Here is a 25253-nt window from a genome sequence, read left to right as displayed (position 1 = left end):
TGTCCTCATCTCCCATCGCATGGTGGGATATGTATACATGTAAGCTCACCAGCCACCGGGGAGCCCACACGTGGTGCCCTCAGCGCCCTCCACAACAATGTCCATCGCGGTCCATTGGAAACAATGATACTGTTGCTGTGCATGTACCAGACACGCGTAGGGCCAAGCCATTCCCTCCTCAGACCCTCACAAACTAAAAACAAAAACGGCATTTGGCAACCATTCAGCAGCCGTCTCACGCCGCCCATTGTCGTTTGTGCACCGCCTGCGTGCATGGCAGGAACGGAGTGGCAGAAAAAAAGAAAAAAGACGGACAGACAGAACGTGAGGGAAAGGAAAAGAGTTGGGGTGGTGCCAACAGAAAAAGGAAGAGTCCGCGTCGCAAGCAGTCAATAAAACCAAACACACCGAGATAAGACCAAACAACAAAAGAAGTTCCAACATTGCCGCCTGTAGAAATAGGGGGAACCAACAACACATAATTGTATATATATATATATAGGGAGAGAGAAAGAGAGAGAGAACATAAACACTCATTTGTCACCAACACCACCCCCTCATTCTGTGTGCCGTTCATTTGATTTCGCTCACACGCATCCCTCCTTTCCTTTTTTTTTTTTTTTTTTTTTTTTTGTAATTCTCCCTTCTTTTTTTTTTTTTTTTTTTTTTTTTTTCTTTCTTCATCCCGCACACTTTGGGCATGCACATGATGATGTTGTTTTTTTGCCTTCGGTTGCAACCGCTTCTCCCCCTTCCCCCCTCCCTGTCCTTTTTTTTTTCTTGTAATTATCCCTTTCACGCTGCCGCTCCATTTCCTTTCCCACCCCCCTCGTCAAAACCCGTCTTATTCACATGCATCAATATATTAGTCCATTCAAATTTTTATTTCCTTTTATGTTTCTTGTCTGCCTATGGACTAGTGCCTATTCATCGCCGTTGCTGCAGCGTTCTCCGTGCGCAGCTTTTTACCCACCATTATTTCTCCCCTCTTCCTCATCTCTTCAGCTGTCCCCCTCCGTGAGTCAAATGCCCCCGGACGGATGCATCAGCGGAGCCGTGGGGGCGGTGTATGTCTTCTTCCATGTGTTGTACATCCCCAGTGCCCACACCGGCATGGTGTTCTTGTACCCCGGGTAGTGAATCGGGTTGTTGCCATTAAACACACCACTGATCCTCTCCTGCGCCCAGTCTCCCGTGACAAGCTGCCGCGACATGATCAAGCGGATGCCCCGCTCCACCGCCACACTGATTTGTTCCCGCCACCTTGGCAACGAACGGGCCGCCTCCCCAGCGGCTGACATGATCGCCATTACCGCCCAGGCAGTGTTCACGACTTGGCTGCCACTTGGGTTGTCCACCCAGAGAGACCGAACGCTGGCGGTGACGTCCTCGCCCCACCCTCCGTCGGCGTTCTGGTGGGACAGCAAAAAGCCAATGAGACGCATGCATGATGGGTGGTTTGCCATGTCGGGTATCTCACGGGAGATACAAAGTGCACTAGCCACAATCCACGCAGCGTAGGTAAAGCACACACCCCAGCTCCCGTAAAAACTACCATCTGGTCGCTGCAATGACAAGACAAATTTCAACCCTTCCCGAATAGCGGCGTTGATTTCCGCCCGGCGGTATCCCGGGTAGTGCTCACGAAAAAGGGCCAAGGTGTGAACGCAACTGCTGCTGCACTCGGCGTAAGCGTAATCTGTCATCACGTCCTTAAACGCATCGGAGGAATTGAAGAGCTCAACATAGAGCGGCGCACGCGTGGGTTCGTATGAAGCCCAACCACCCTTTGCATTGCGTAGAGAAAGAATCTCGTCGACGGCATCACGTATGCGGCTCACCGAAAACGGATTGTGACGAAGCAAAAGAACCACACGAAGACCCTCAGCAGTGCAGTCTGACACTTGCCACGACTGTGAAGCGGTACTAAAATTCCATGCACCCTTCGTACGATGGCGGTAGAAGTGAGCCGCTGACTTCGGGTCCTTCTGAACCTGCGCAACGTCAATGTAGTGGTGGGCGAGAGACATCTGCTGTGGGTACAACAACTCCATGTTACAGGCGCAGACAGCCTGTACGGCAAAAGAGGTATCCCACAGCTGGGAGCCATTGTAACCGCACACACGCATTCCTTCTGGTCCCATGTAAATATAATCAGCTACGCGAGAGACATGATTTTGATAACGTCCGCTGTTCTCGCCCTCTCGAATCCACGTAAGAAGCATATCCAATGCTTTATTTACGGGCCCAAGGCAAATAAATTTGGTATCTTCATCATCATATGCAACGTGTGACCAAGCCACCTCCAATGCATGTCTGCGGAGACTTTTGATGTGCCACTTTTCGTATAGTTTCAAAAGCACCGCGACAAGTTTGTACGTGGAGGAAAGTGGTGTATAGCAGTCCAAGTTACAGATGTTACTTTGGTGCTGATCCCATTGTATTTGATCATATGGCTCCGTATACAATTCCTGGCGAAGAGCTTCCAAGAGGGGGTGAGGCTCAGGTGCCCACCGTATACCATATAAGTAAGAAAATGGCACAGAGATAACGCGGCTGTGGCACCAGAGGCGTCCTTGAGATAATGGGAACCAATCTGGCAAGAGTGAAAGCTCTGGAGGAATGGGGTTAATGCCATCCCAGCAATATAAGCCCACAATGCACAACCACACTTTACCCCATGTTGGAACGGAAACCGCACCACCGTGACTGCGTATCCATGCCCGAGCCCGCGTGGCATCCGCATCATCCGCCGGCACACCCATAAAACGCAGCGCAACGTAGTTAAGAGCCGTCCCTAACATCGTACTATGCCCCTCCGTGTGTTGCCCAAAGCCACCGTCCTTGTTCATGTAGTTTCGCAGGTATCGTATCATTTCTACCCGCTCCGCCTCCCCACAACGACACGGCTCGTCATTTTTGTGTTGATGATCCCTGTGTGGAGGGAACATCTTCCGAATATCCCCACCAGCGACAATAAACTTTGTAAAAATAAAACCAGGCGTTAAAAACAATGGTCCGCTATAATCATTTGGCCAATGTCCAGAATATGGATCCTGCAGGCGGAGCAGAAATTCAACCCCATCGCGCATGGCATCTTCAGGTGAGGCGCGTCGACGTATCTCCGTTGTGTTATGGAGACCGAGCTGATACTGCTCCAAAAACCGACGTTGTTTTGCCTTAATCGCACGCATGTCTGGTTCCTTCGTTGGCGTGACGGCATTTCCCGCTGCCCACTCATAATGTTCCCCCACCATGGGAACATCTTCGGATGGGAGAATCGTTAACCCTGCGGCTTGGGCCTTGCCGAGTGTATTGCCCTCCTCCTCGTTTAGCAACTCGCCGTAGCACCAACGCTGCCGGCCGTCTTCACAGCGCAAATGCCAATTCTCAATTGGAAACTCCCCGGACGCGGCGACCCGAACTGGACGCACGTGTGGCACGCTCTCAAACGGCCACCGCTGTTGGTGCTTCAAAACAACCCGTCTATTGTGCCGGTCAAGCAGCGTAAGAAGCCCGTGAAAAAGGAGCAATATTGGCCACGTAAAGAAAAAAAATAGAAACAGGCTCAACATCCTTCCAGCAGCCAACAACACTGACCGCATGTGCTCAGACCACGTTGTTGGAGGCTTGGGCACAACACTCTCAAACGAAAAAGCCCCAGAGGATGACATGGAAGGCGAGTCTCCACTCATGTTTTGCTGATTGCGACGTTTCGTAAGCACCGTCATTACAAAAAAAAAAGAATGCGACAGCAACTTTCAAGCCCTGTTTCACCTCCTTTTTATTGAATACGCCGTAATAAAATAAAATAATTGATTATAATCCTTTATATCTTGCTGATCGTTATCAAGAGGGTAGAAATTTTTCAATAAAACAGCGGAAAAGAGAAGAAAAAAAATAAATAAATAAATAAATAAATAAACGGACGCATGTACAACAACATTCTTTTATTAATAATCCCCAAATGAGTTTTTCTCTTTTGTTTATTATTACTTTTAATTTTTTTCTTCCATGTTTTTGTGGGTGTTTCTGTCCGTGGAACAAATCGGTGTTGACGGTACGCATATATACATGCATGTATAAATAGATATGAGTTAACTATCTTTTCTTCTTTTTTTTCAACAGCACTTCCGCTCCTATTATCCCCTGACATCAGGTGCGTTGTTCTTTTGACTTCTCTCTTTGTTGTCAGTCTCTGCGTTTGTGCGCCCATTTTTTTATTTTTTTTTTTTTTTTTTTTGTGTGTGTGTGTGTGCGTGTTTTATGGCCCACCAGACAAGCAATTTACAATAATCCAAAAACTAGAAAAACACTTATGTGTTGGATAACAAAAACAAAAAAAAATGGTAATGTGGCTTGGAACACCAATTTTTCCCCTCGCCCTATCTAAGCTCTTAGCTACTCTAAAATATTTGCCTCACTTCTAACTCGTCGCGGCGCACACATCTGTCGCCTCCTGCGGATCGCGATGCTGTGGCGACGGCCTCCCCTTTCGCCTGCTATTCCGCCTCACGGACGCATCACCAGTAACAGCGTCCGTTGGAGCAGCGTTGGCTTCTGCAGAAGGAGACAAATCAAGTGGCGATGGGGATATCAACTGAAGCTCCTGGCACCGTTCCTCCGCCTCCACCACCAACTGCAAAAGCCCCTCGCATGTTGGACGGCTGGCCGGGTCGATTGTCAGACAACGCTTCGCGATGGCCGTTAACTCGGGAAGCTCAGCGCACTCCGGCACCTCCGGGGTCTCCGTTGTGTACCGGAGTAAATTCATGATTTGCTCCTCACTTTCAAATTCGTATTCACTCCATGGAGCCTCCGTTGAAAGCATCTCAATTAGTGCGCAGCCAACCGACCACATATCACTCGCCTTCGTGGGACCAACATCGCCGCGGAGTAACTCTGGCGCCATCCACCGTAGCGTGCCCGCAAGTCGATACGTCGTGGCGTCATTGCCGTTTGCAGCCTCTGCCCTACCGGCACGATCTAGGGACTGACTGTGCTGTCTGTTGAGCAGCTTGGCGGTGCCAAAGTCTGACAGCTTCACACGACCCTTGTCCGTGATGAGTATATTGGCCGCCTTCACGTCGGAGTGTACAATGTTGCGCTGATGCAGGTAGCGCAGACCCTCCAGTGTTTGCCTCAAGTAGGAACAGATCACACCTGGGCTAAGAGCCCCAAAGTTGTCAAGCAAATGACGCAATGAGCCGCCAGGCACAAACTCAAGAAGAATGTTAAAATACTTTTGGTTCTGAGACGATCCAAGGTACTGCACAATGTTCGGGTGCACGGCCCGGGAGAGAACCTTGATCTCCTCCTGCAGACTTCTGTACTGCTGGAGCACATCCTTGTGGTCTGGGTCGTCGTGGGCGACCGTAGGCAGTAGGACTCTCTTCACGGCTATGAGTTTTCCGTTCGTCAAGTTGATGCCAAGAAAGACCTCCGCGTTGCCCCCTTTACCAAGCATCTCCTCGCCAATTTTCCATTCAATCGTCTCACGATGCGGTGTTGTTGTGCCACCCGGCCTGCCACTTCGGCTTCTCGTCGAAGTCGCGAGACGCCGGCCACTACCACCGCCGTTGTTGCTGCGCGACACCCCGCCCAATTGGCTGCTGCTCGCCGCGATCAAACTCCCGCTTTCAGAAGAGGTTGGATGCCTACGGTGCAGCGTCCCTCGTCTTGGCATCCCTGATGAGTTCACACTGGAGACCGCCATCGGCACAGCAGCAGCAGCAGTCTCCGAGAGTGGCACCCCCCGTTCGTCCGTCAGCAGAAACTGAAATCCCAAGAAGAATCTGGAGGAGCTCAATCTAAACGTAATGAGATCATGATCACGCAAAATAGAATGCTTTCCTTTACTCACCTTCTTAACATTGACATATGTGCCATTGACGCTTTGATCGTACAGTGTGACCACCCAGTTTCCCATCGGGGCATGACAACTGTGTGGGCTGGTAGGAGTCGAGTTGCGCAGGTGATTCAGGTAGAGACTTTGCTTCTTTATATCCTGCTGATTGGTGGGCTGCATCGACAAAACCTCCGAGTGTAGTTGTCGTACAATTTTGAATTGGATGCTGCTGACGAAGCCATCCGAAGTCGTGGCATGGCACTTGCTACTGCGGCCAAAGAGGAACCCCTCTCCAGGGGGAACACGGATAAAACATGAGGGGATCGTTGTCTCGTCACTACTTCTTAGCATCGCCCATATCGGTGTTTCCTCACCAGCGGCATTCACGTTAGAAACCATGGAGGCAATGAAATCGCTCTGTACAGTTGACTCTGGTGCGGAAGAAACTGGTGGGAAGTTAGTCAAGGGCGGCTGTGGATGCAACGATTGCTGCTGCTGCTGCTGCTGCTGATATGACAGCTGCTCGGGATACTGTTGGTGATTCAATTCCGCCTGATCCTTCGACAGTGCAATCTCGCCGTGGGCATCTACACCGTTCATGCTTGTGCTCGACGGGCATTCTTGTGGCGGTGGGCTGACAAGTGGCGTCACCATCACGGCTTTCAAGTTCTTAGTACCCCGACTATTCAACGGCGTGTGTGGTGGGTGACCCCTACTCTCCCTATCGCTTTGCCCACGGCGCTTGCTGCTACTGTCACGAGTGTCATGGTGCTCACCATTACTGGCCTTGCGCGTGCCGGGAAAATCAGTTTCCGTGACATTCACTTTTCCCATATTGACATGGAGAGGCGAATGTCGTTGGCTATTGTAAATAGACGTCTGCAGCGACAGTGGGGTCGGTGTGAGTCCAACAGCAGTGCGTGTGGAGAACTGCGGTTGTTTAAAGAGCCCGTCTGACACCGCGGCCTCTGCACCGGGACTGTCGTCATTATTACCAATAATATTCATGGTACTATAGCAGACGTTTTGTTGTTCGACCTCAGTTTCTGCTTTCTCCACCGCATTTATTGTCTGTCGTCCTTCTGGAAACGACGGTGACTCGTGTGGCTGTCGGTCCATTTCCCTGTCGGCTCCGTGCAGCGGTGCAATCGTCCCGTCGGTACCATTTGCACCCTTCTGCACTGCAGAAGAGGCGGGCAACATCTCCCTCGGATCGGGGCGTGGTGGTTCATCCAACGCTGCACGACGCTCAGACAGAACCCCACCAGGGGCGTGCATGAAGTCATTCTCTGGCTTTACACACGGCCCCACAGTGGCACTGTCAAAAGGCATGCATACTTCGTCGTGTATCACAAACAGCAGAGGCACCCCCGCAAAGACCCATGCAGAGACGCTTTCCTGCATACTCGCCAACGCAGAAGAGCAACACCCGACTCTCTCCTTGGCAGGGTCGCCACAATTTTTGAGCAGACTTTCAGGTATGCATTGAGGCAAAAATGACGCTGTGTTTGCAGCCACTTCGCCCTTACCAGACCCGCGACAAAAACCCCTGGAGTCAAGTGAAGAGCTTAACGCCCGGCGACTATCAGAGGCGTTACGTCTCTCCCCTTTCCACGGTGAACGCTGCAAGGGCCTCGCAAGTCCGGTCACACTGCCTTCCAAGGCCGCACCCTCGTCTTCAACAAAGTCCCCAGTAAGCGGTTTAAATGTCACAGACAGAGAGAGCGATGGACTGGACGGTATGTGAAGAATCGCCGGAATGGGTGGCTCCAACCGCGTCCCTCGTCTTCCCTCGTGTTCCACCTCCCCTGCGCCAGCCTCCTTTATATCGCAGCAGCTACTCACCAGCCCCGAGAAGTTTGGAATGGGGCTCGCGTGAGCCGGCAATCCCACCACGTCGTACGCCAGTCGCCCTGTTTGCCGCTCCGCCTCACGACTCCAGTGCAGCACGCAGCCTGTCACAGGATGCACTAAAAGACACGGCCATGGCATCCAGTCCAGCACACAGTGGAGACGCGGCTGGCAAAGAACGAGAAAGCAGTTCGTGAAATCGTCTCGGCTTCCTTTCCACACATCAAGCGAGAGTGAAAAATATTCGGCTTCTCCGGGAACATGCTCCACGGGTAAAAGGTCATTTTGATCACCGCCCATGCCGTTTTTCGCAGGGCGTTCCTTCCTCTCACTCAATGATGGGGCCACTGTTGAGGATGGGTGGCGTGGACGACGTCCTCGGATCAAAATACGCCGCACCGTCGCATCTTCACCCATGCGCATTGGAGATTGTTCGCCCCCTGCCGTTGAATACTCCGCCCCGTCAGAGTCTATAAACGCATCCGCATTTGTCCCCAGTTCCGTATGTGAAGATCGTCCATCACCAATCCTACTACACGAGTATCGATCCTCCCACTCCTCTTCGTCCTTTCCCAAAATAACGCTATCATTATGAAGAAAAGCAACCTTTTGGATGGTTTCTTTCAATGCAGCCACGTTCCCCACCTCTAATTCCTTCAAAACAGACATAAACTTCTGACCCACAAGATATCTAACCGTTAGCCCGACATGAGCCGCAAAACTCTCACTTGCGCCAAGAATGACGCCTCCACCTGAACTAAGAAGAAGATACGTTGCTCGAAGATCCCCAGCTGGGGCCATACTCTCTGTCCCATGCTGCATCACATCTAATCGAGGGGGTTCATTGAACTGAGCACCGTTTCCGATAGAGGGAGTTCCCCACGGAACTTGCGTTCGGGATGTGGGAACCGACAAAAAAAGATGAGGGCGTTCTTCGGAGGAAGACACCGGCACTCCCCGGCCGTATAAGACACCTACGCCGTCCCCCTCGTGTCCCACCGCATGAGTTGAAGATGGCAACGCTTCCACCCTGTTGGATGCATCACAAACCCCGTCCCCGGACGCATGAGGAATGGAGCTGGGACTGTCGCCACTCATAGAGAGCAGACCTGTGCTCCATCGCCGTCGACAGCGTTCCCGAAATCGTTTTACGGCAACGACGGGGATGCATATAAGGGAAATCAGAAGCCACAGCAACGAGGCCACTATGGTTCCAAGATCCAGGGATTTGAAGTGCGCCATCAGCACCCCAAAGTGAATAAGTCCAACAGTAATTCCGGCGGCTAAGGGGATGTTAAAGGCAAAAACAAACCAAAAGTGCAGAAGGTTCACTTTCCATACATTCACCACGGGGTATATGTTTACTACTTTGAAGCTGCCGTCATTACGTGACACAATGTTTTGTGCAATCCCCACGTTTGTCGCCATCACGTGTGGGGAGAGGATCACAAGGAGGCCTAAAATACACAACTCCATCGCCGGAAGAGCCTCATGCCACCACACCCAGCATGAAGAAGCAGCTGAACAGCTTGCAATGGCACCGTGAGAAACTAACTGCACGCGTCGTGGGTGCCCCCTTCCCTGTTGTTGGTACGGGCTGCCAGTATTTCTATGGTTCTCTAAAGAAACACTGCCGTCGTCTTGAAGAATAGCCTGATCCACTGTAGCCTCATCACGCAACGCCACCAATAAAGAATTCTTGCGGGACGACCACCAATACAACGTCGCAGACAATATCCCAACTAAAAACGAAGCCGACATAAAGATAAACTGCCCCGCATTCGTGGACCACGGCATAAACAGAAACACCGCCGTAAAGAGACCTGCCGTGGCAAGAAAAAACCATCCTGGCACAACGATCGTACCACTAAGAAGAACACTCAACGAAGCGGATGCCGTCATCTCTCTACGCACGCCGCTCATTGAAGAAGTGAAAAACTAGACAAAAAAAAAAAAAGGGGGAGGGAAAAAAATAAATAAATAAATAAATACTGTTTTATTTATGCTTTGATTACTCGTGTGTTTCTTTTTCCACTCGTCGTTCCCACCCCCTAAGCATCTGAGTAGGGAATTGATGTACGGTACCATTAAAAAGAAAGAAAAAAAAAGAATAGAAATGCAGCACAGTGGTAATAAATAACAGTCACTCAAAGCATACACGATTACACATATGCATACAGAAATAAATAGACATTTACACGCAACATCCCGCGTCTGATTTCTTCCCTCTACCTGTTTTACGCATTCATGCTGCATGCGTGTATATTTGTAATTATTGCATGTAATTACTTATGCATTTAAGTAATGTATGCGTGTAATTATGTGTTTTTGCGTGACCAGCTGCGTAATTTAATGGCACAATGGAATATATACCTAACGGCTCCTCTTAAGAGGCCACAATGCCCTCTACTGTTCTTCCATACTCACACAAAATGTCCGGTACCGGAAGAAGAAAATTTGATGTTTTTGACCGTCAAAAGGTCAAAAAAGAAAAAAAAAAAAAGAGAAAAAGTCCAAACAACAGACGTCCCAGTCAAGCGGGTCATACAAACAACATGGAAAATATATACTTATGTTAGTTGTTTACTTATTTGTTTATTCTCTTTTATTTTGTTTCCACAGAGGCGTTCTAACCTTTTTTTTTTTTTTCTTTTCTTTTCTTCTTCCTTCGCTCGCATTATTTCGTGTCTCTTCAGATCTCACTCGCCTCAAAGGTCGTTGAATTGCTCTTCATCCTCTGCCTCCTCATCCTCCTCATCTCGCGGCGCATGTTTGTCGGCGGCGGGCGCCTCGTCCTCCTGCATGTCATCATCTTGATTATTGAGTGACTTGACACGCCTCATCAACTCCTTCACGCGATCCTTCGCAGACACCCCCCTGAGAGATTCCAAACTAAGGGGGTTTTCCCTTCCTCTTCCCTGCTGCCGCTCACGAACCCGGCGCAATGTTCCAAGCACACGCTCCTGGTGCTGCTTCAACTCATTCACTGTGAGGATACCGAGGGTGGCGTCATCCGCATCGTCGTCAACAACCGCCTTGTCCTTTTGAGCGCCGCCCTGCTTCTTTGCCCCCGCACTAACACTGGCACGAGAAGGGTTTGTGGGGCAGTGTTCATAGTCGGAGAGAAGATGTATTGACAAAGAAAGTGGGGCCGTGACGATTCCCTGTGGCACCTCCGATATGAACGGCTCCATTCGATCCAAATGGACCATCATGCGAAGAGGGTGTGACTCCTTGAGCTGCTTTAACTTCCACTGTCGTCCCTTTCGGAGATACGCAGCAGCGCCTGGGCGAAAAAGAAGAATGACGGGCGTCTTCGGATCACTACGTGTCCCGCGCATCATGCGGCCTTTCCTTATCATTTTCTCCACGCTGGTCAGTAAATCGGGCCGGCCACTGGCCCCAGCATCCTCGCCGACGCCACTGCTCTCAAAGACATAGGCGAATGGGTACAAGTCAAAATATGATCGGGAGTCCTGAATGTCCGCCACCGCCACACGGGCCACCGGCAGCTGTTCGCCCGCAGTTTGTCGTTCTTCCTGCTTAGCTTGCAATTTGGTCACCGCTGGAAAAATGCTTTCTCGAATAAAATCGCTCGAGAATCCTTTCATTTTCTCAGATGAAACATTTACGAATACGACGCACCACCAATGCTTTTTCTCCTCCATCAGAAGTTCCTCCAGTTGCTGGGCGGTGGGAACAAAAAACAGCATCTCCCATGCGGTTGGCGATAACTCGATAGCTGATGACGACCGCACCATTTCCTCCATATGCGTCATGGGAAAGTCATACGGCGTCGCGGTGGTTTCTGACGCGGCAGTAGATAAGATCTGTAACGATAATAACAGTATTGAGGCCCACAGTGTGGCCAACAGAGAAAATGTAAAAGAGAATGATGAGGGCTCTCGCTGCATAGATGTGCGTGAATGAAACACGGCGTAATAGTTGTCAAACACTTCTCCCTCGCCGTCCAACTCCCAGAGATACAAATGCATATTGAAGAAAAAGAGAAAGAGAACGCAAGAGAGAAGAAAAAGAATAGAGGAGGAGACACAACGGATGCGTGTTGCATGCATGCATAAAACGAGAAAAAGGGGTAAGTAACAAAAAAAAAAGAAGGGGGGGGAGGGAAGGGAAGAGGAAAGGGAATGTGTTGAAACAGAAATAAAGAAATAAAATAAAAATAAAAAATAAAAATAAAAATAAAAATAAAAAAATAAAAATAAAAATAAAAATAAGAGGAGGGGACATCCTGCTCATCATTAATCACAGATACGTTATCTTTTTTTTTTTTTTTTTTTTCGTTTCTCTTCGTTTTCGCCCCTCTACTACTATGCCTATATTTCAAAAATAGTACGAATATCGTTACTCTGCCCCCTCACCCTCTCCGTTCCCGGTACCAAAAGATGTGAGGTAAAAGAGAGAGAGAGAGAGGGAGAGGGAGAGGGAGAGGGAGAGTAAGAGGGCCCCTTAAACTAATTAATTAACTCCTCTACAAACTGATGATAAATAACGCACATGTTTGCGGCAGACTTCACTTTAAATATATATTCATATTTATTCATATTTATTTATTTATTTAATTTATTTAATTTATTTATTTAATTTATATATTTGCCTGCAGTCACGTTCCTTCGGACTGCTGCATATTTCGCAGGTACCGACTCACCTCATTAAGCCTCCGCTGGTGCTCTTGCTCCATGGCGTGAAATCGCACCATTCGCTCATCCTTTTCTGTCCCGCGCCCCTCCTCCACACGAATCATTCTCCGCAGGAGTTCAACACGATGCATGCGTTCCTCAAGGTGACCAATGAGGAGATTCGTAGGATGCTCGTGGAGCTGCTGCGTCGCGTGTTCGCCATGGTATCGTATGTACTCCATCAGCAGCAGATGATTCTCTCCATCCTCATTCCCACCGTTGGCCTGCTGGAACGCCTTCTGCCAAGAAGCGCCGTGGGCAGGCACCGTGTCACGCTCGCGGCTAATTTGCCGTTCACGCAAAACATTCTTCACACGCTTCAGCACTTCGTCGCTCCGGCGTGCCTCCTTCAAGATGGCGGCCTCACGTGTTTCGTGCAACAATCGCAACTTGGCGGCCATAGGGAACACGTATTCAAAATCAATCTCTTGCTCGGTTTTTTGCTTCAGGTCCGTGTAGTGAATGGGGGCGTTGAATACTTTGTCGTCGGCCAGATTTTCAACGTCGTATATATCCAAAAGCGCCTCCCTGTGACTTTCATCGGGGATCTCAAGACGCCTCCATGAACGACGACGGCCCCTCTCCGCGCCCACCTGACGACGCTCCTTCAAAGTTTCCAGACTCATCTGCTGCAGCTCCGTTGTGACAAACTCCAAAAGCTCCTGAGCCTCGTCTGGGCCCTTAATGCAGCCGCAGCCTTCCTGTCCATCCAAAGAGATAAGGCTCGCATGTACAGACGAGCACGGCGCGTCACTGCGACAGTGAAGAAAAATGTGCGGAAGAAAAACTGGAGTTTTTGTAGCCGGGTAAAACAAGATCGGTGGGAGCTCACTCAACAGTGGCCGAGTCGTGGGTTCCGCTGTCTCTTCACTCTGGCGCATTTTTTCCAAAACGGTGGGGTGAAAATGGTGCGCGTTGCGGGGGGATCCTTTCGGCGCCAAGAATTTTTGGAGAAGCTCCGCCTCGGGCGAATGCGCCACAAAATCTCCAGCCCCTCTATTCTCCACGTCGCCGTCCTCTGGCATTTCGGAAGCAGACGCCAAGAAATCATCGTTGTCGGCATCGGTCTCATTCTCCAAGTAAGACGCTCTGTAGGTACCGGGGCCCAATGGGCTCCGCAGCGACCCTGGCACTCTGTGCGCCGCACTGCCCCGGTCATTTCCGCCCCGAAGACGCCGTATTTCACCACCTGCACGGAACGCGTCCACCACGAATACCCGAAGTCTGTGCTCCGATAAAAGAGCTGCCACATCCCCCTCTTCTTCCTCATTTTCATCTGGGTGAGCTTTGGTGGCCGATTCCTTTAGCAGCTGGTTGACGGCGTCACCAAAATCCGCCAGCAGCACAAGCAGCTGCTCGTAATCGTACCGTGGAAACAAATGCGGTGCATACAAGAGTACCAGGGCGCTTCCGTCACCCTCCGTCTGCATTTGTTCGCAAATGGCCCCCGCCTGTTGGAGGGGGATGGTTCTGAAGGAAGGCACCCTCGCCGCCGTCTTCCCACTCATCTGCAGCTTCTTCAGCAGTTCCCGCAGTGAGAGAGGCGAGGCATCGTTGTAATGCCCAATGTCCTCGTCCCTCGAAGCCGCACATGACGCCGTTTTCATACCGGCAAACAACAGGGCGCCACCCACAAGAATTGCGTAGAAAAGAACGACACAACACCGCATCGCGATAAATAAATAAATAAATAACAACTGTGCGAAAGAAACAGGAAAAAATAAATAAATAAATAAATAAAAATATACTACGATACAATTAAATAAATGGATAACAAAATTGAATAAGGCAACTTTTAGCAGTAGTGGTAGTGAACCTCCGCTCTAAACAACGCTGAAGAATTATGTTTTCCCCCAACCTTTGTTATAAATTCGCTTTAATACGCTCCACCCGCTGTTGTTGTTGTTGTTTTTGTTGTTGTTGATGTTGTTGATGTTGATGTTGTTGATGTTGATGTTGTTCGGGATACTACAGAAAGAAAAAAAAAATCAAGGGAAAGCCGCGGGCAGTGCACTGAGAAAAGTCATTTTGGTGAATTGGGAGGGGGAAAGGGGGAAATGTCAGAAAAACAAACATCACAAGACCCCAACACATAAACCGCCAAAAAAAAAAAAAAAAAGTCGACACAACATCGCTGGTCGTACCCGCAATAGACAGTCATCCATGGCCAAATGGATAAGTGCAATATAAATCCAATTGTGGGACCTCCATTCATTCGCCCTTCCTTTGCTTCTAAAAATAAAATTAAAATTAAAAAGGGTGATCCCCCATCGTCACCCATCTCTATTATTGCCCCTTCACACCGTATTCGTGATTCAAAATAAGCCGTTCACCATTTTGTATAAACGTTCTTTTTTTTTTTTTTTTTTTTTTATTATACCCACTTTTGTTCTTCCTTGCCTTGTCACTCCCTATAAATAAATAAATATATATATAGCCTTCCCTTCCATTTCCTCTTCACACATACACAGAGAAGACTCTTGTTACTACTGATTCCCCTTACTGCTATCATAATCATCATAATCATCAGCATTCAGCCGCAAGGAGTATAACCCCGTATCTCCCCGAGACCCTCCAGGTGGGATCCGTGCGGTCCAACTCATTCTGCCGCGCTGTCTTCACACCGATGCTTAGTTCGCTCTTTATCGTGCGTATGGCGCACACCGGCACGGCGTGTACTGGCCAGTAAGATGACAGAATTCGCTGGAAGCTGATGACCTCATCCGTCTCTTCTTCTCCCTCTTGAGGATGGCGGCCACTTTCTACGCGTGGTGTGTCGGCAAGCAGCAGCTTCGACACCGCGGAAGCCTCCCGTTCATCCGGGGAAAGTGTTGAAAGAAATCCGCGGCGGTCCCAGTGGCGGTCGCCGACGAGACGACGAAAGTTAAGATCGCCCTTGAAAATAACAAGCGCCGAGTGGGCGGTATAGCGTGAGCAGTCAGAATACGAAAATGATGATGACTGCCGCTCCTCTTGCCTTTTCCGCAACTCCGCCTCCGACAACACCCGCCGAGTGTAAAAAAATCTATTGCATACGTGTGGTGGTAATTCCCGGTACTCGGACGGCTGCGTCCACACGGCGTCGGCGTCTATGCGCAGCCTGCCGTTGCTAAGAGCCTCATGTACCAAACGCACAAACGGCATCAGCCTTGTCGCCAGCGCAGGCTCCTGCCGCGCGCAGTCCTCCATTTCCTGAATGAGGAGCGCAATGTCCGGCGGGGTCACATCCGAAACGTAGTACGGCATGCTCTTCACATGCAAAGTCACATGCAGCGAGGGGTGGTGTTGCAGCACCCACAGGCTGAAGATGATGTCCGCCACACATTCTACCCCAAAATTGTCCATCACAATGTCAATTGTGTGAGGAATCGTCACGGTTTCATTTGGCTCCGTTTGTACAATAAGACATACCAGCCGCGCCAACTTCTCCAACTGATTGCCGACAATGAGATCATCCTGCCCCATCACCGCCCTTGCCTCTGCCACGCGCAAGGCATTCAAATCGATCTGTGCTGGCCCCTCAGTTCCTTCCATCGCCCCCTCGTCACCCCTCCCAGCTTTGTCTCCAGGCCCCGCTTCGCCCTTGGAATGGCTCTCTCGTAGCTGTTCCAGCGTGAACATGGAAAGATCGAGGCCATTGCCCCACAGCATCCACCGCAGCAGCACAGGAACAAAGCTGCCATCCGCCTCCCAGGGCACACATGCGAGCATGGGGCATATTTTAACCTTCAAAAAGTTGTGAAGCACATCACGCTTCTCACGCATAAAAAAATCGCGATAGGGTTGAAAATATCCATGCAGCGGCGCAATACAATCACCAGCGGCGATGTCACGGTAGCTGATTCTGCCTTCCTGTACCACAACGCCGTCTGACGCAAACGTAGATCCATCCTTGGCAAGGAAAGACGGGTCAAATGACTGGAACGGTGTGGCGCCCCCTGCCGCCATAACCGCGTGCGTCGCAAAGGGGCAGTCATGTGTACCAATGGGACTACATATTGCGTACGGCGTGACGAGATTTGGGACCCATTCGTCTGCTGCAGTCTCCCCGTTCTTGCATCCGCCACCCTCCGCGAGCATCATGTACTGTACAAAGAGGTGATAAAAGTAAATCTCACCCTGCAGCCACGGTATCTGGCCCCATCGAGGGGCAATAACAGCATCATTCACCTCTTGTTTCTGCCGCTGCCACTGCTCGTTTAACATGTGCACATCCGTGTCAAACTCCGGTAAAAAGGCGTAGGCCTGTAACCAAGGCGGTACAAACTGTTGTCCGGGAAGTGGTGCCACCGCCGCATTATTCCGCGTTGCCTCAACAAGAGCACGAAGCAGGCGCCTTCCCTCCGCTGTGGTGTGCTCCTCGTTGTCCTTCAGCGTCCGCTCAATTACCTCTGGAATGCGCTGCCGCAACGTCACTGTGCGGAACTCCCGCGGACCCGCGTCACGGAGGCGAACGAGGGTCGGCAGACGTTCGGCAGAATTCATTGCGCGCTTAAAACTCTGCAACAACTCGCTGGCATTCAACCACAAGTCGATCCTGCAGCAACCCCCGACTGCACTCTGCTCGTCCGACAAAAGGCGATGAATCGGAAATCCACGGCGTGCAAACAAATAATCTCTCGGCCTCAACAGATTGAGCACCGGGCAAAAATCATTTGCGCCATCACCAATAAAAATAACAGTTGGATCAACGAGACGACTGGCGTGCAACAGACGGGCGATGATGCGGCTCTTGCACATGTTGGGGCGTTCACTTAAATTGCAGCAGGGGCAATTATGGCCCGCCGACTCGTACCAACCGATACGACAGCGACGCAACTCTCCGCCGTCAATTACATCGTGAAACGAATTACTGTGAATCTGCGAGATTGCGTGCCGAGCGAAGGGAATATGACGCTCAATGACCTTCTCAATAAACAGCAGGTTGGCATCACTCGCAATGGCAATCTCAACATGCACAGCATTGGCGACCGCCTCAACTGATGCACTCTTCTGCTGCTGCTGCTGAAGAAAAAGAAGGAAACGAAATACATCAGGCATTCCATCGTCCATGATGACACTCTTTTCCACGGCGTCTCCAATTTGCTCCCTTGAAAAGGGCGCCAAAACTGTATCCACAAGGTTCGTAGATTGCATTGGCTTCTCCGCCCCCATCAATGAGCGCCGGAACTCGCCACGACCCAAATACTCCGGCACCACCTCGTCTGTGTTACAGTCGACAACCGTGTGGTCCAAGTCAAACACAACAAGAAACGACTGACGTCCACTGCAACCCGCAGAAACGGACATCCTCACAAAACAAAGCCTCGAGATTTCACAACTAAACAAAAAAAAGAAAAAAGAAAAAAAGGGATTTAACGTAAAGTTTAGCAGAAGATTTAAAAAATAATAATAATAATTGGAATGAAAACAATTTTCCCTTTCAAATAAGTGGTGACTCCCGCGATAGTAAATGCGGGTGCCTTTGAGGCGGCAACTGTCCAAAGAGAACTCAGTGACACGCCCAGTTAAAAAATCCAAAATACGCTGCATGTTTGCTGCAGAGTGGCTGAAGAGCAGTTTGACCTCTCACAGGAGCCAATTTTGACTTTCGCCCAGCCACGCGCCATCCGTCCACAACTTCTCCGCCTGGAAACACTTTGCAGCGCAATTCATTCCCTTGGAATAAATTTTCACTGACCTAATCGTTTACTTTATGCTTGGTTGATTGGTTTATTTGCGGTTGGCGCAACCCTCATTTTCGCCTACGAATAGTGGGAAAATCATTGGCTTTGAAAAAGAAGCAGAAAAAACAAAAAAAAAAAGGGCAAAGTTGAAAAAAAATGCAAAGCGGCAGAGTCCTCTCAAGCCCCAAAAAAATAAAAATAAAAAAATATACAGAAGAGAAAAAAAAATGGCATTATGCACCTGTGTGTGCGCGCGCACATTTATTCTTGGTAAGGGCAACAAAAAATTTCCGACAGGCATAGAGAGAGAAGGCTTCGGATTGGGGAGAACTTCAGGCCTTTACGCTCCCATTCGTCTCACGCCACAGTTTGGCCCGCATTTGTGACCACGCTGCAGCGGAGCGGTGGTAGTAACAGCGGGCCGCGTGCCAACCGGCATGTATGACACAAGAAAATGCCCTCAGCGGGTTCTCGCTGCGCAGGACAAATGCATCCCTGGTGAAACTGCTGCAGACATGCGGCGCACTCCAACACCCCATCGACCTCACGCAAATTAGGAATGCACGGAACAGTTTCCAGCAGTTCTTTTACTTCCCGGGACATATTTGCGGTTGCATCGGAGTGATGCGTACTCTTCTCCTCCTCCTCTTCCCTTCTAGATTCGTCTCTCAGCAGTCGTAAGAGTGCATCCTCGTTTTTTGACCCACCAATCAACGCCGCACGGCATGCGGGAAGGGGATATCCACCTTCAATATCAACCACCAACTCCCGAAGTGTGGTTAAACAGGTGGAATGAGTGCAAAGAGATGCGTAACCGCTCCTTTTAGTGGTGTTTGCAGGGATTATTCTCGTCGAGGGATGGGACTGAGATGAGACCTCACGACCCGACTGGTCGCGTACTTTCTGTTCCAGTCGAACTGAAAGACAGCGCAAGAGTTCATCACAAAAGGAACCGTTCGCTGAGGATGCTGAAAACCCCACGCTCTTCATCTCTTCCCAGGAATGAATGGGCTGACCGTCATCTCGGTTTTCCGCCTCATGCGTTAATGCAGACAGCCGTAGAATGGGCTTTTCCCGCACGAGAGTATCACAGACGCTACAGCACGGTTCGCCCTGCGAAACCCTCACGACGGTGACGCAGTAGCGGGTCACCTTCAGGTGTGCAGGTACATCATCCAATTCGGTCCCAACCACATGTAGCCATAGGCCAGCCACCAGCAGACGTCTCCACAGCTGCTGCGATGTGACCATTTGGAGGGGCACCGGCATGAGAGAAGTTGGACGTGCCCGCAGTGGATGCAAAAAATGTCTTGGGGAACGCAACGATCCGCCAAATCCCACCCTTGCGCCCTGGCTGGCAATTAAGTAGGCGGCCCCAAGCTGACTTGCGGGGAGCGAATGATTGTGCGCATCATGAAACATGTCGGCGTTGAATTCCTCCATGGACGCCAAAGAAGAATACAACAAGGGATTTCGTAGGCAACGCTGTAGTCTGTCGAAAAACAAAGCGGAACAAGTTGCCTCAACTCTATCGGCGACTGCATTCAAACTCACGGAGGAAAAAAAACACTGAGGTATTGTTGCGGGAGGAGCGGCTCCGAAGGTCCAAGACGACGAGGACGGCAAAGACAATGCGGGAGGGAATAAGAGGGAATAGTCGCCCATATCGTCCTCCCCCTCCTCTTCGGTGGGCAAGCCAAAACCACCATTGTAATTATTATGACTGCTGTTACTGAGACCATCGCCCTCCGGGATACCACGTTTGCCCTTCCGTGGGCCACACAAAGCCCTCTTCATCCTTTTGGCAGAAGACTCCTCCTTCTTCTCAATCAGTTTCACGCCGCCTAGTTTCTTCTCGTATGCGGCAACAACGGCGTAGAATTTCTTGGATTTCGCTATGTTCAGCTGGAAGTAGTCAAACGCCAACCGAATGGCAAGTTCGGGTTCCAACTTCGTCCCAGGGGTGTTTTCCTCCTCCCGTGGATGCTTCCTTGTCCTGCCATGAGTCCATGATGCACCCATCACAGAAATGCTGCTACTCTTTGCCGGTGGCGATGCGTCTTCTGCGCCCAATGCAAGCTGAAGGTGAGAGCTGCGGGCAATGAATTGTTCCACCTCCTTCAGGCGCACCGTAACAAGAACAGGAGTCCCAAAGCGTAACTCGGGCGATCGTGGACGCAGCGCACGGCTCCAGGTAGTCAAAACCGCCCAAAGCGATGGCTGACGGGAGGAAACAGCCGCTAACACGCAGTACGCCGCGTCTTCCGTTTGATCCAACGCAATCTTCTCTTGCTTTGCTCGACAAAGACGATACATCAAAATTGCCCGCTGCCGCAGCTCCTCCGCCACAGCGCTAAGCAGACGCTGCTGTTCTGTCCGCAACATCCGATTTTCTCCACTGTACAGAAGATGCTGGACGATGGCCGCACATCGCCCTCGCACGACATCATCCTCCATTTATCCACCCTTTGCCCCTCTTCACCTCTTGATGCGGTGTCGCGGGTGTGGCTGCCCTAAGATCAAAGGCATGTCACAAGAAGAGTAAACAAAAATGACACGTTATGAAAACAATAAAAAAAAAAAAAAAAACAGCTTGTGATGGTTGCACGGAAGTTGAGAAAGCGACAGGGGATCCATCGCGCTCATATCTATTGGGTTCACCTTTCACTTCACCCGCCCCTCCCCTCCCTCCCTTTGCCTACCCGTACGTCGTCTAACCGTGCACGCGTCAGAGTGAGCAAGGCGGAGAAGAAGAAGAAGAAAACAGCAGATGGTGGAAAAATCGGGAAAAAAAGAAAAAGAAATGGAAAAGCGTAATGATGTAAAAAGCTGTGAAAACCTTCAGTGTGTGCAGTGAAGTGTACACGCAAATCCGCCCAACAGTACGACAAAAAAAACAATTCAAAAAAAAAAAAAAAGCCCAATGGACATATTCTGAGCAAAGGAGGTACCACACCCTCCGCCGTTAATGCGTCATTGGTGGCCTCTTCCTGTTATTCCTCTTGTATCTCTGATGCTGCCACTGTACTGAGGACCAGAGGGATGGAGGATGCAAGCAAACCAAAAGGAAAAAACCAACACTATGAAATGGGCTGGGGTGGAGAAAGATACAAAGAAAAATCAACACCATCATCATCATCATGAAGGCAGCTCAAAGAAAGATCCCCTTTCTGTTTGCTTGCCGCTCTTCCCAAATATAAAAGGAAGCAAAAAACACAAAATAATGCTCGAAACGCAAATAAATGAGGCGCAGAAGACAGTAGAAAACCAATTCTCGTGTTATTCCCCTCCTCCTCTTCCTACTTTTATTCTGTTTTTATTATTTGTGTGCGTGTGTTTGTTTTTAAGCCGTTTTCCACCCGCATTTCACTCATACCTCTCACTCACTCTATGTGTTTGTTTTTGTTTCCTCTTTTTTTTTTTTCGGCTTTTGTTTTCGCTTCCCACGTGTTTACATCCTCTTTGAACTACATTACCAACACATCCACCACAGTCGTGCCCCGGTAGAGAAAAAATACGGACCTTCAATTGCCTTCACATTCTCTCCATATTTTAGTTTCCTTCTGTTTTGTTTTGTTTTGTTTTTCCTTCGCATGCATTATTTCTTTGTGTTTAATTCTCAGCTTTCGTCGCTTCTTAATTGCTGTTGTCGCTCTTCTTCCTCTACAAGTCTTTGGAAAAGACTTCGTTAATATTCCCCCCTCAGTGCCTTCAATACATGAGTTTGGCGCCTTCACTGGTCGCCTGAGGAGCAGCAGCACCAGCAGCGGCCTGGCTGCTCCCGTCACCCCACGTGGACGCGTCCCTATTTTTTCCACGATCTGCTGGCGGCACGGACGCCCCCGCGCCGGCGGCATTTGGCCCCCTGACGCCCCGACCGAGCGCCTTGCCGCTGGGTGTGCTCCGTGAACTCTTGAGCATCTCCGATTGCTGGAAGTCGTAGCGCAGCTTCTCAAGGACCTCGAGATGGTGGTTCACCCAGCCATCGTTGGCAATACGGGACCGTAAAGCGCGAGGTGTCGTTTTTTCCTCTTGTTCCTGGCGGCAGCGGGAACGAGGTCGCCCGACCTTGCTACTCTGAGGAATGCCGGGCTCTTTCTCGTCCACAAGTTCACTGGAGCGAATAAAAAACCGAGGGGATGGCACGCCGTCATCTGAACCGGGACGGTGCGCCCCATTGAGCAAACGATTATTCGGGGTTCCCGTTTTTGCACTGGCACCGTCACCACGCTGCCGTCTGTTCGGCGTTTCCCGGGAAGCTTCCAGTGAATTTGGTTCAGTGCGGCCATTATGCATGCTTACCGCCCGTGTACTGCCATCACGCTGTAATAGCGGGCTGTGTGCACCAAAAACCGGTGCTCTAGGTTCTTTCTTTGCCGGTGTTGGTGATTTTGCCGGTTGCTTTGCAGAAAGGGATTTATCGGGTGACATGGAAAGGTTCATAGCCCCCTCGGGAGGCGCCATGTACAACAAGGGGTTGTAAAATGGCGATTTGTCCTTCGGTGTGGTGCCTAACAAGTGACCGGTCACCGGACTGAGACCCAAAGCCGAATCCGAGCTCATTTTTAATTCCTTCGCACTAATTGAAGTAACAGAGTTTTGCAAATGCCTCGGTGTGGCGCCCTGTGTTGTACTATTCGTCGAATGCGGCGTTGACATTTTATTCCAGGCGTTGGTGGTTGCCGGGCTGCCTCGTGACGGCATTGGGGTAGAACTGGACGTCGCTCGCGGGGGCGTTTTGTAGCAAGAAGCAAGAAGCAAGGAGGAGTTTTCTTCTTTCACGCGTGCAAGCGGGGAGATTTCTGGTGACAGCAGTATAGATGCCTGCCGTTGCCCCCGCGACGGTGTCATTTTTCGCGATTGCACCTGCGTAGGAGCAGTCGAGAAAGATCCACGTTTAACTGACATTGGTCTTTTAGATGATCTTTCTCTAACAGCAGGAACCTTTTCCCCGCCTGCCGTTGTCGCAGGAGCTGAAGAAACCTCTGTTCGAGAGGTCAAAGCACGGCCAACGGTTCCGGCCAAGATGCTCTTCCGTCGACACGCGGAGGACCTTGCGGTTGCAGCCGCGGTATTCGCACCCTCCTTGGCCAAGATGCTACTCACCCTCTTCCAGTTCAAGTGCAACAGAGACGGCGAACTCGGCAACACAACACCACGCCGTGACGATTTCTCCGACGTTACCTGAGAAGTCCACTGCTGCGTCCTCGGACCCGGTGATTGTTTGCCTTTGTCCGCCAAAACCGCCACAGAACGTGACGACAAGGTGGCAGTGGTGCCGGAAGCAGAAGCAGATCCCGCCGTTTCGCTCTTTGAAAAACGCAGAAGACCATAAAGGGGCCGTGTTCGATCAGAAGGTGCAGTCTCACTCTTTGCTGTTGTTGCCGGGCATCGAACGGGCTTTGGGCGCGGCTGCTTCGCTCCCGAGGACCAAGTGGACGCCGTCGCTGACAGTGGGGGTGAAGTTGTTCCCGGTATCGCTGGCGACCGAGCACCTGGCACATGCAACAGTGATCGCTTGAGGAGGTCAAGACCATCCTTTTTCGCTGGTAGTTCATCCAGACGTTCGGCTGTCAGTTCGTACAGTACAAGGAAACGTTCCAAATTCTTCTCCCGCTCGCTGAGTAGGCGCTCCCGCTCATTCAATTTTTCCGTGAATGCCTCGTTGTTCATGAGAAGCCGAGATGAAAAGCAACGATCTTTCGATTCTGTGGCCTTTGAGGAGCTGCTGTTCTGAAAAGCGGCGGCTGCAGCTGCGGCCGCAAGTTCTGCGTCACGTTCGTCGACAATGGCACGCAGAAACCAAAGGTGAGTGCGCAGCTGTACAGCCTGCAGCTGCGCAAAGCGGTGTGCTGGGGCCTCAGCCGCCAACATCCTGCTACCTGCCTCCTCCATGGTTGCCATACGCTCGGCAACAAAAATAAGCTCGGAGCAGCTGTTCATCCCCTTCGCCCCGCGCCGTCGCTTCATTTCCTCCACGGCCATCAAAATAATGCGGCCAACGGCGGCGGTGTCACGTCGCTGCGCCGCCGCCAATTCAGACGGATCTTTTGACTCCTCTACGAAGAGCGAACGCGGGAGGGTGGCAAACATAAAAAAGGCCTGGTGAGCGGGCGTTGCCTCAGTGATAAGCCAGCGGCGCTGATTTCCCTTCACCCATCCATTGAGACGCTGGCCGATCGAATTGGAGTCCCTTTCCCCCTCCTGCCACATTGTGTCACCGGCGAAGGCATCGTCGTCGTCATTGGGCAGCGCAAAGCAAAGAATGTCGTCTGCGGAAAGTTCACCTCGGTAGTGAAACCCAGACGCGTGCAAGACGGCTAGCGCTGAAACCAGCGAACCCAACAGACGCCATAATATATCGTCCCTCCATCGTGAGAACGGGTCCGCTTCATATGCCGTCATTTTTGTGGAGGCGCCTCCACCATCGGTGGTTACTGAACGGGGTAAATTATCATCCATGTACGCCGAAAGCGTGAGCCCAATTTTGCAGCGGTTGTGCACACTTAGTGCGTTGTGGACGGGCGAGACACACCCACAGACACCAGCTATATTGGCTATGGCAGTGACGCGTTCCATCAAAGTCCTTCGAAGTGCCCCCGGAAAAACGGTTCCGCCACTGCTACTAGTACTACTACCATGACTACCAAGGCGATTATTACCACCACCATCACCACCAATGCGCAAGAGACGTTGCATCGGGCACCAGTGGAAAAAACAATATGGCACAGTTCGTGACGATTGCAAAGGGGGTGAACCACCCCGTTTTCCGTCTGCAGCAGTTGCGGCCAGGAGCTCTTCGTCACCTGGCAACGATGATGATATGGAGGCCAAAGATGGCAAAGCAAAGGCAGCTGCCAGGAACGCCGTGGGCTCCAGTGGGTAAACTACATGAGAGAGAGAGTCCACATCCGATGCGTGGGAAGCCGTTCCAGTGGGGGTACCGCTATCTTTACAACGCGACTTCCTCAAAAGAAGCCAATCCACAGCGTGCTGCAGACGAGAGCACAGGCGACAGTACGATTCGCATTCTGCAAGAAATCTTTCGTGAAAATCGACTGAACCATTGATAGAAACTACACGCATAACACTCAACACCTTCTCATCGCCACCATCGTGAATACAGGACTGGGATGTGTGGATCGATCCAGAAAGTGCACGCATGAACGCCTCATGGGTGTCATGAGA

General features: G+C 50.7%; 7 protein-coding genes across 7 annotated transcripts, besides 24 other annotated features; all 7 read right to left on the bottom strand.

Moving 5' to 3' along the window:
- Nucleotides 1-25253: part of a sequence feature (heterozygous, Esmeraldo-like haplotype) that runs on past the window's edge.
- Nucleotides 604-681: a sequence feature (T-rich).
- On the bottom strand, nt 1023-3731 carry Tc00.1047053506825.170 (lanosterol synthase, putative; the record flags this gene model as incomplete). Its single annotated transcript, XM_814665.1, has 1 exon — nt 1023-3731. The coding sequence occupies one exon, from the start codon at nt 3729-3731 to the stop codon at nt 1023-1025; it is 2709 nt and encodes a 902-aa protein (XP_819758.1).
- Nucleotides 3895-3925: a microsatellite.
- Nucleotides 4216-4243: a microsatellite.
- On the bottom strand, nt 4427-9622 carry Tc00.1047053506825.180 (protein kinase, putative; the record flags this gene model as incomplete). Its single annotated transcript, XM_814666.1, has 1 exon — nt 4427-9622. The coding sequence occupies one exon, from the start codon at nt 9620-9622 to the stop codon at nt 4427-4429; it is 5196 nt and encodes a 1731-aa protein (XP_819759.1).
- Nucleotides 6336-6358: a microsatellite.
- Nucleotides 9666-9690: a microsatellite.
- Nucleotides 10183-10210: a microsatellite.
- Nucleotides 10334-10361: a microsatellite.
- Tc00.1047053506825.190 (uncharacterized protein) lies at nt 10408-11775 on the bottom strand (the record flags this gene model as incomplete). The annotated part of the gene is made up of 1 exon (XM_814667.1): nt 10408-11775. One exon carries the CDS (start codon nt 11773-11775, stop codon nt 10408-10410), a length of 1368 nt encoding a protein of 455 aa, XP_819760.1.
- Nucleotides 11856-11937: a microsatellite.
- Nucleotides 11982-12001: a microsatellite.
- Nucleotides 12118-12165: a microsatellite.
- Nucleotides 12254-12315: a microsatellite.
- On the bottom strand, nt 12324-14069 carry Tc00.1047053506825.200 (uncharacterized protein; the record flags this gene model as incomplete). The annotated part of the gene is made up of 1 exon (XM_814668.1): nt 12324-14069. The coding sequence occupies one exon, from the start codon at nt 14067-14069 to the stop codon at nt 12324-12326; it is 1746 nt and encodes a 581-aa protein (XP_819761.1).
- Nucleotides 14074-14093: a microsatellite.
- Nucleotides 14118-14140: a microsatellite.
- Nucleotides 14294-14360: a microsatellite.
- Nucleotides 14633-14656: a sequence feature (AT_rich).
- Nucleotides 14748-14772: a microsatellite.
- Nucleotides 14812-14835: a sequence feature (AT_rich).
- Nucleotides 14926-17688, bottom strand: Tc00.1047053506825.210 (hypothetical protein, conserved; the record flags this gene model as incomplete). Its single annotated transcript, XM_814669.1, has 1 exon — nt 14926-17688. The coding sequence occupies one exon, from the start codon at nt 17686-17688 to the stop codon at nt 14926-14928; it is 2763 nt and encodes a 920-aa protein (XP_819762.1).
- Nucleotides 17776-17799: a sequence feature (AT_rich).
- Nucleotides 18252-18293: a sequence feature (A-rich).
- Tc00.1047053506825.219 (hypothetical protein, conserved) lies at nt 18423-20522 on the bottom strand (the record flags this gene model as incomplete). Its single annotated transcript, XM_814671.1, has 1 exon — nt 18423-20522. One exon carries the CDS (start codon nt 20520-20522, stop codon nt 18423-18425), a length of 2100 nt encoding a protein of 699 aa, XP_819764.1.
- Nucleotides 20805-20876: a sequence feature (GA-rich).
- Nucleotides 21457-21507: a sequence feature (T-rich).
- Nucleotides 21617-21650: a microsatellite.
- Nucleotides 21777-25229, bottom strand: Tc00.1047053506825.230 (hypothetical protein, conserved; the record flags this gene model as incomplete). The annotated part of the gene is made up of 1 exon (XM_814670.1): nt 21777-25229. The coding sequence occupies one exon, from the start codon at nt 25227-25229 to the stop codon at nt 21777-21779; it is 3453 nt and encodes a 1150-aa protein (XP_819763.1).
- Nucleotides 24679-24744: a microsatellite.

The sequence above is a fragment of the Trypanosoma cruzi genome, genomic scaffold (genome assembly GCF_000209065.1).
Source record: "Trypanosoma cruzi strain CL Brener 1047053517157 genomic scaffold, whole genome shotgun sequence".
Lineage (NCBI taxonomy): Eukaryota > Euglenozoa > Kinetoplastea > Trypanosomatida > Trypanosomatidae > Trypanosoma > Trypanosoma cruzi.
The sequence above is the reverse complement of the archived record's forward strand: the minus strand, read 5'-3'. Positions and strand labels throughout refer to the sequence as shown.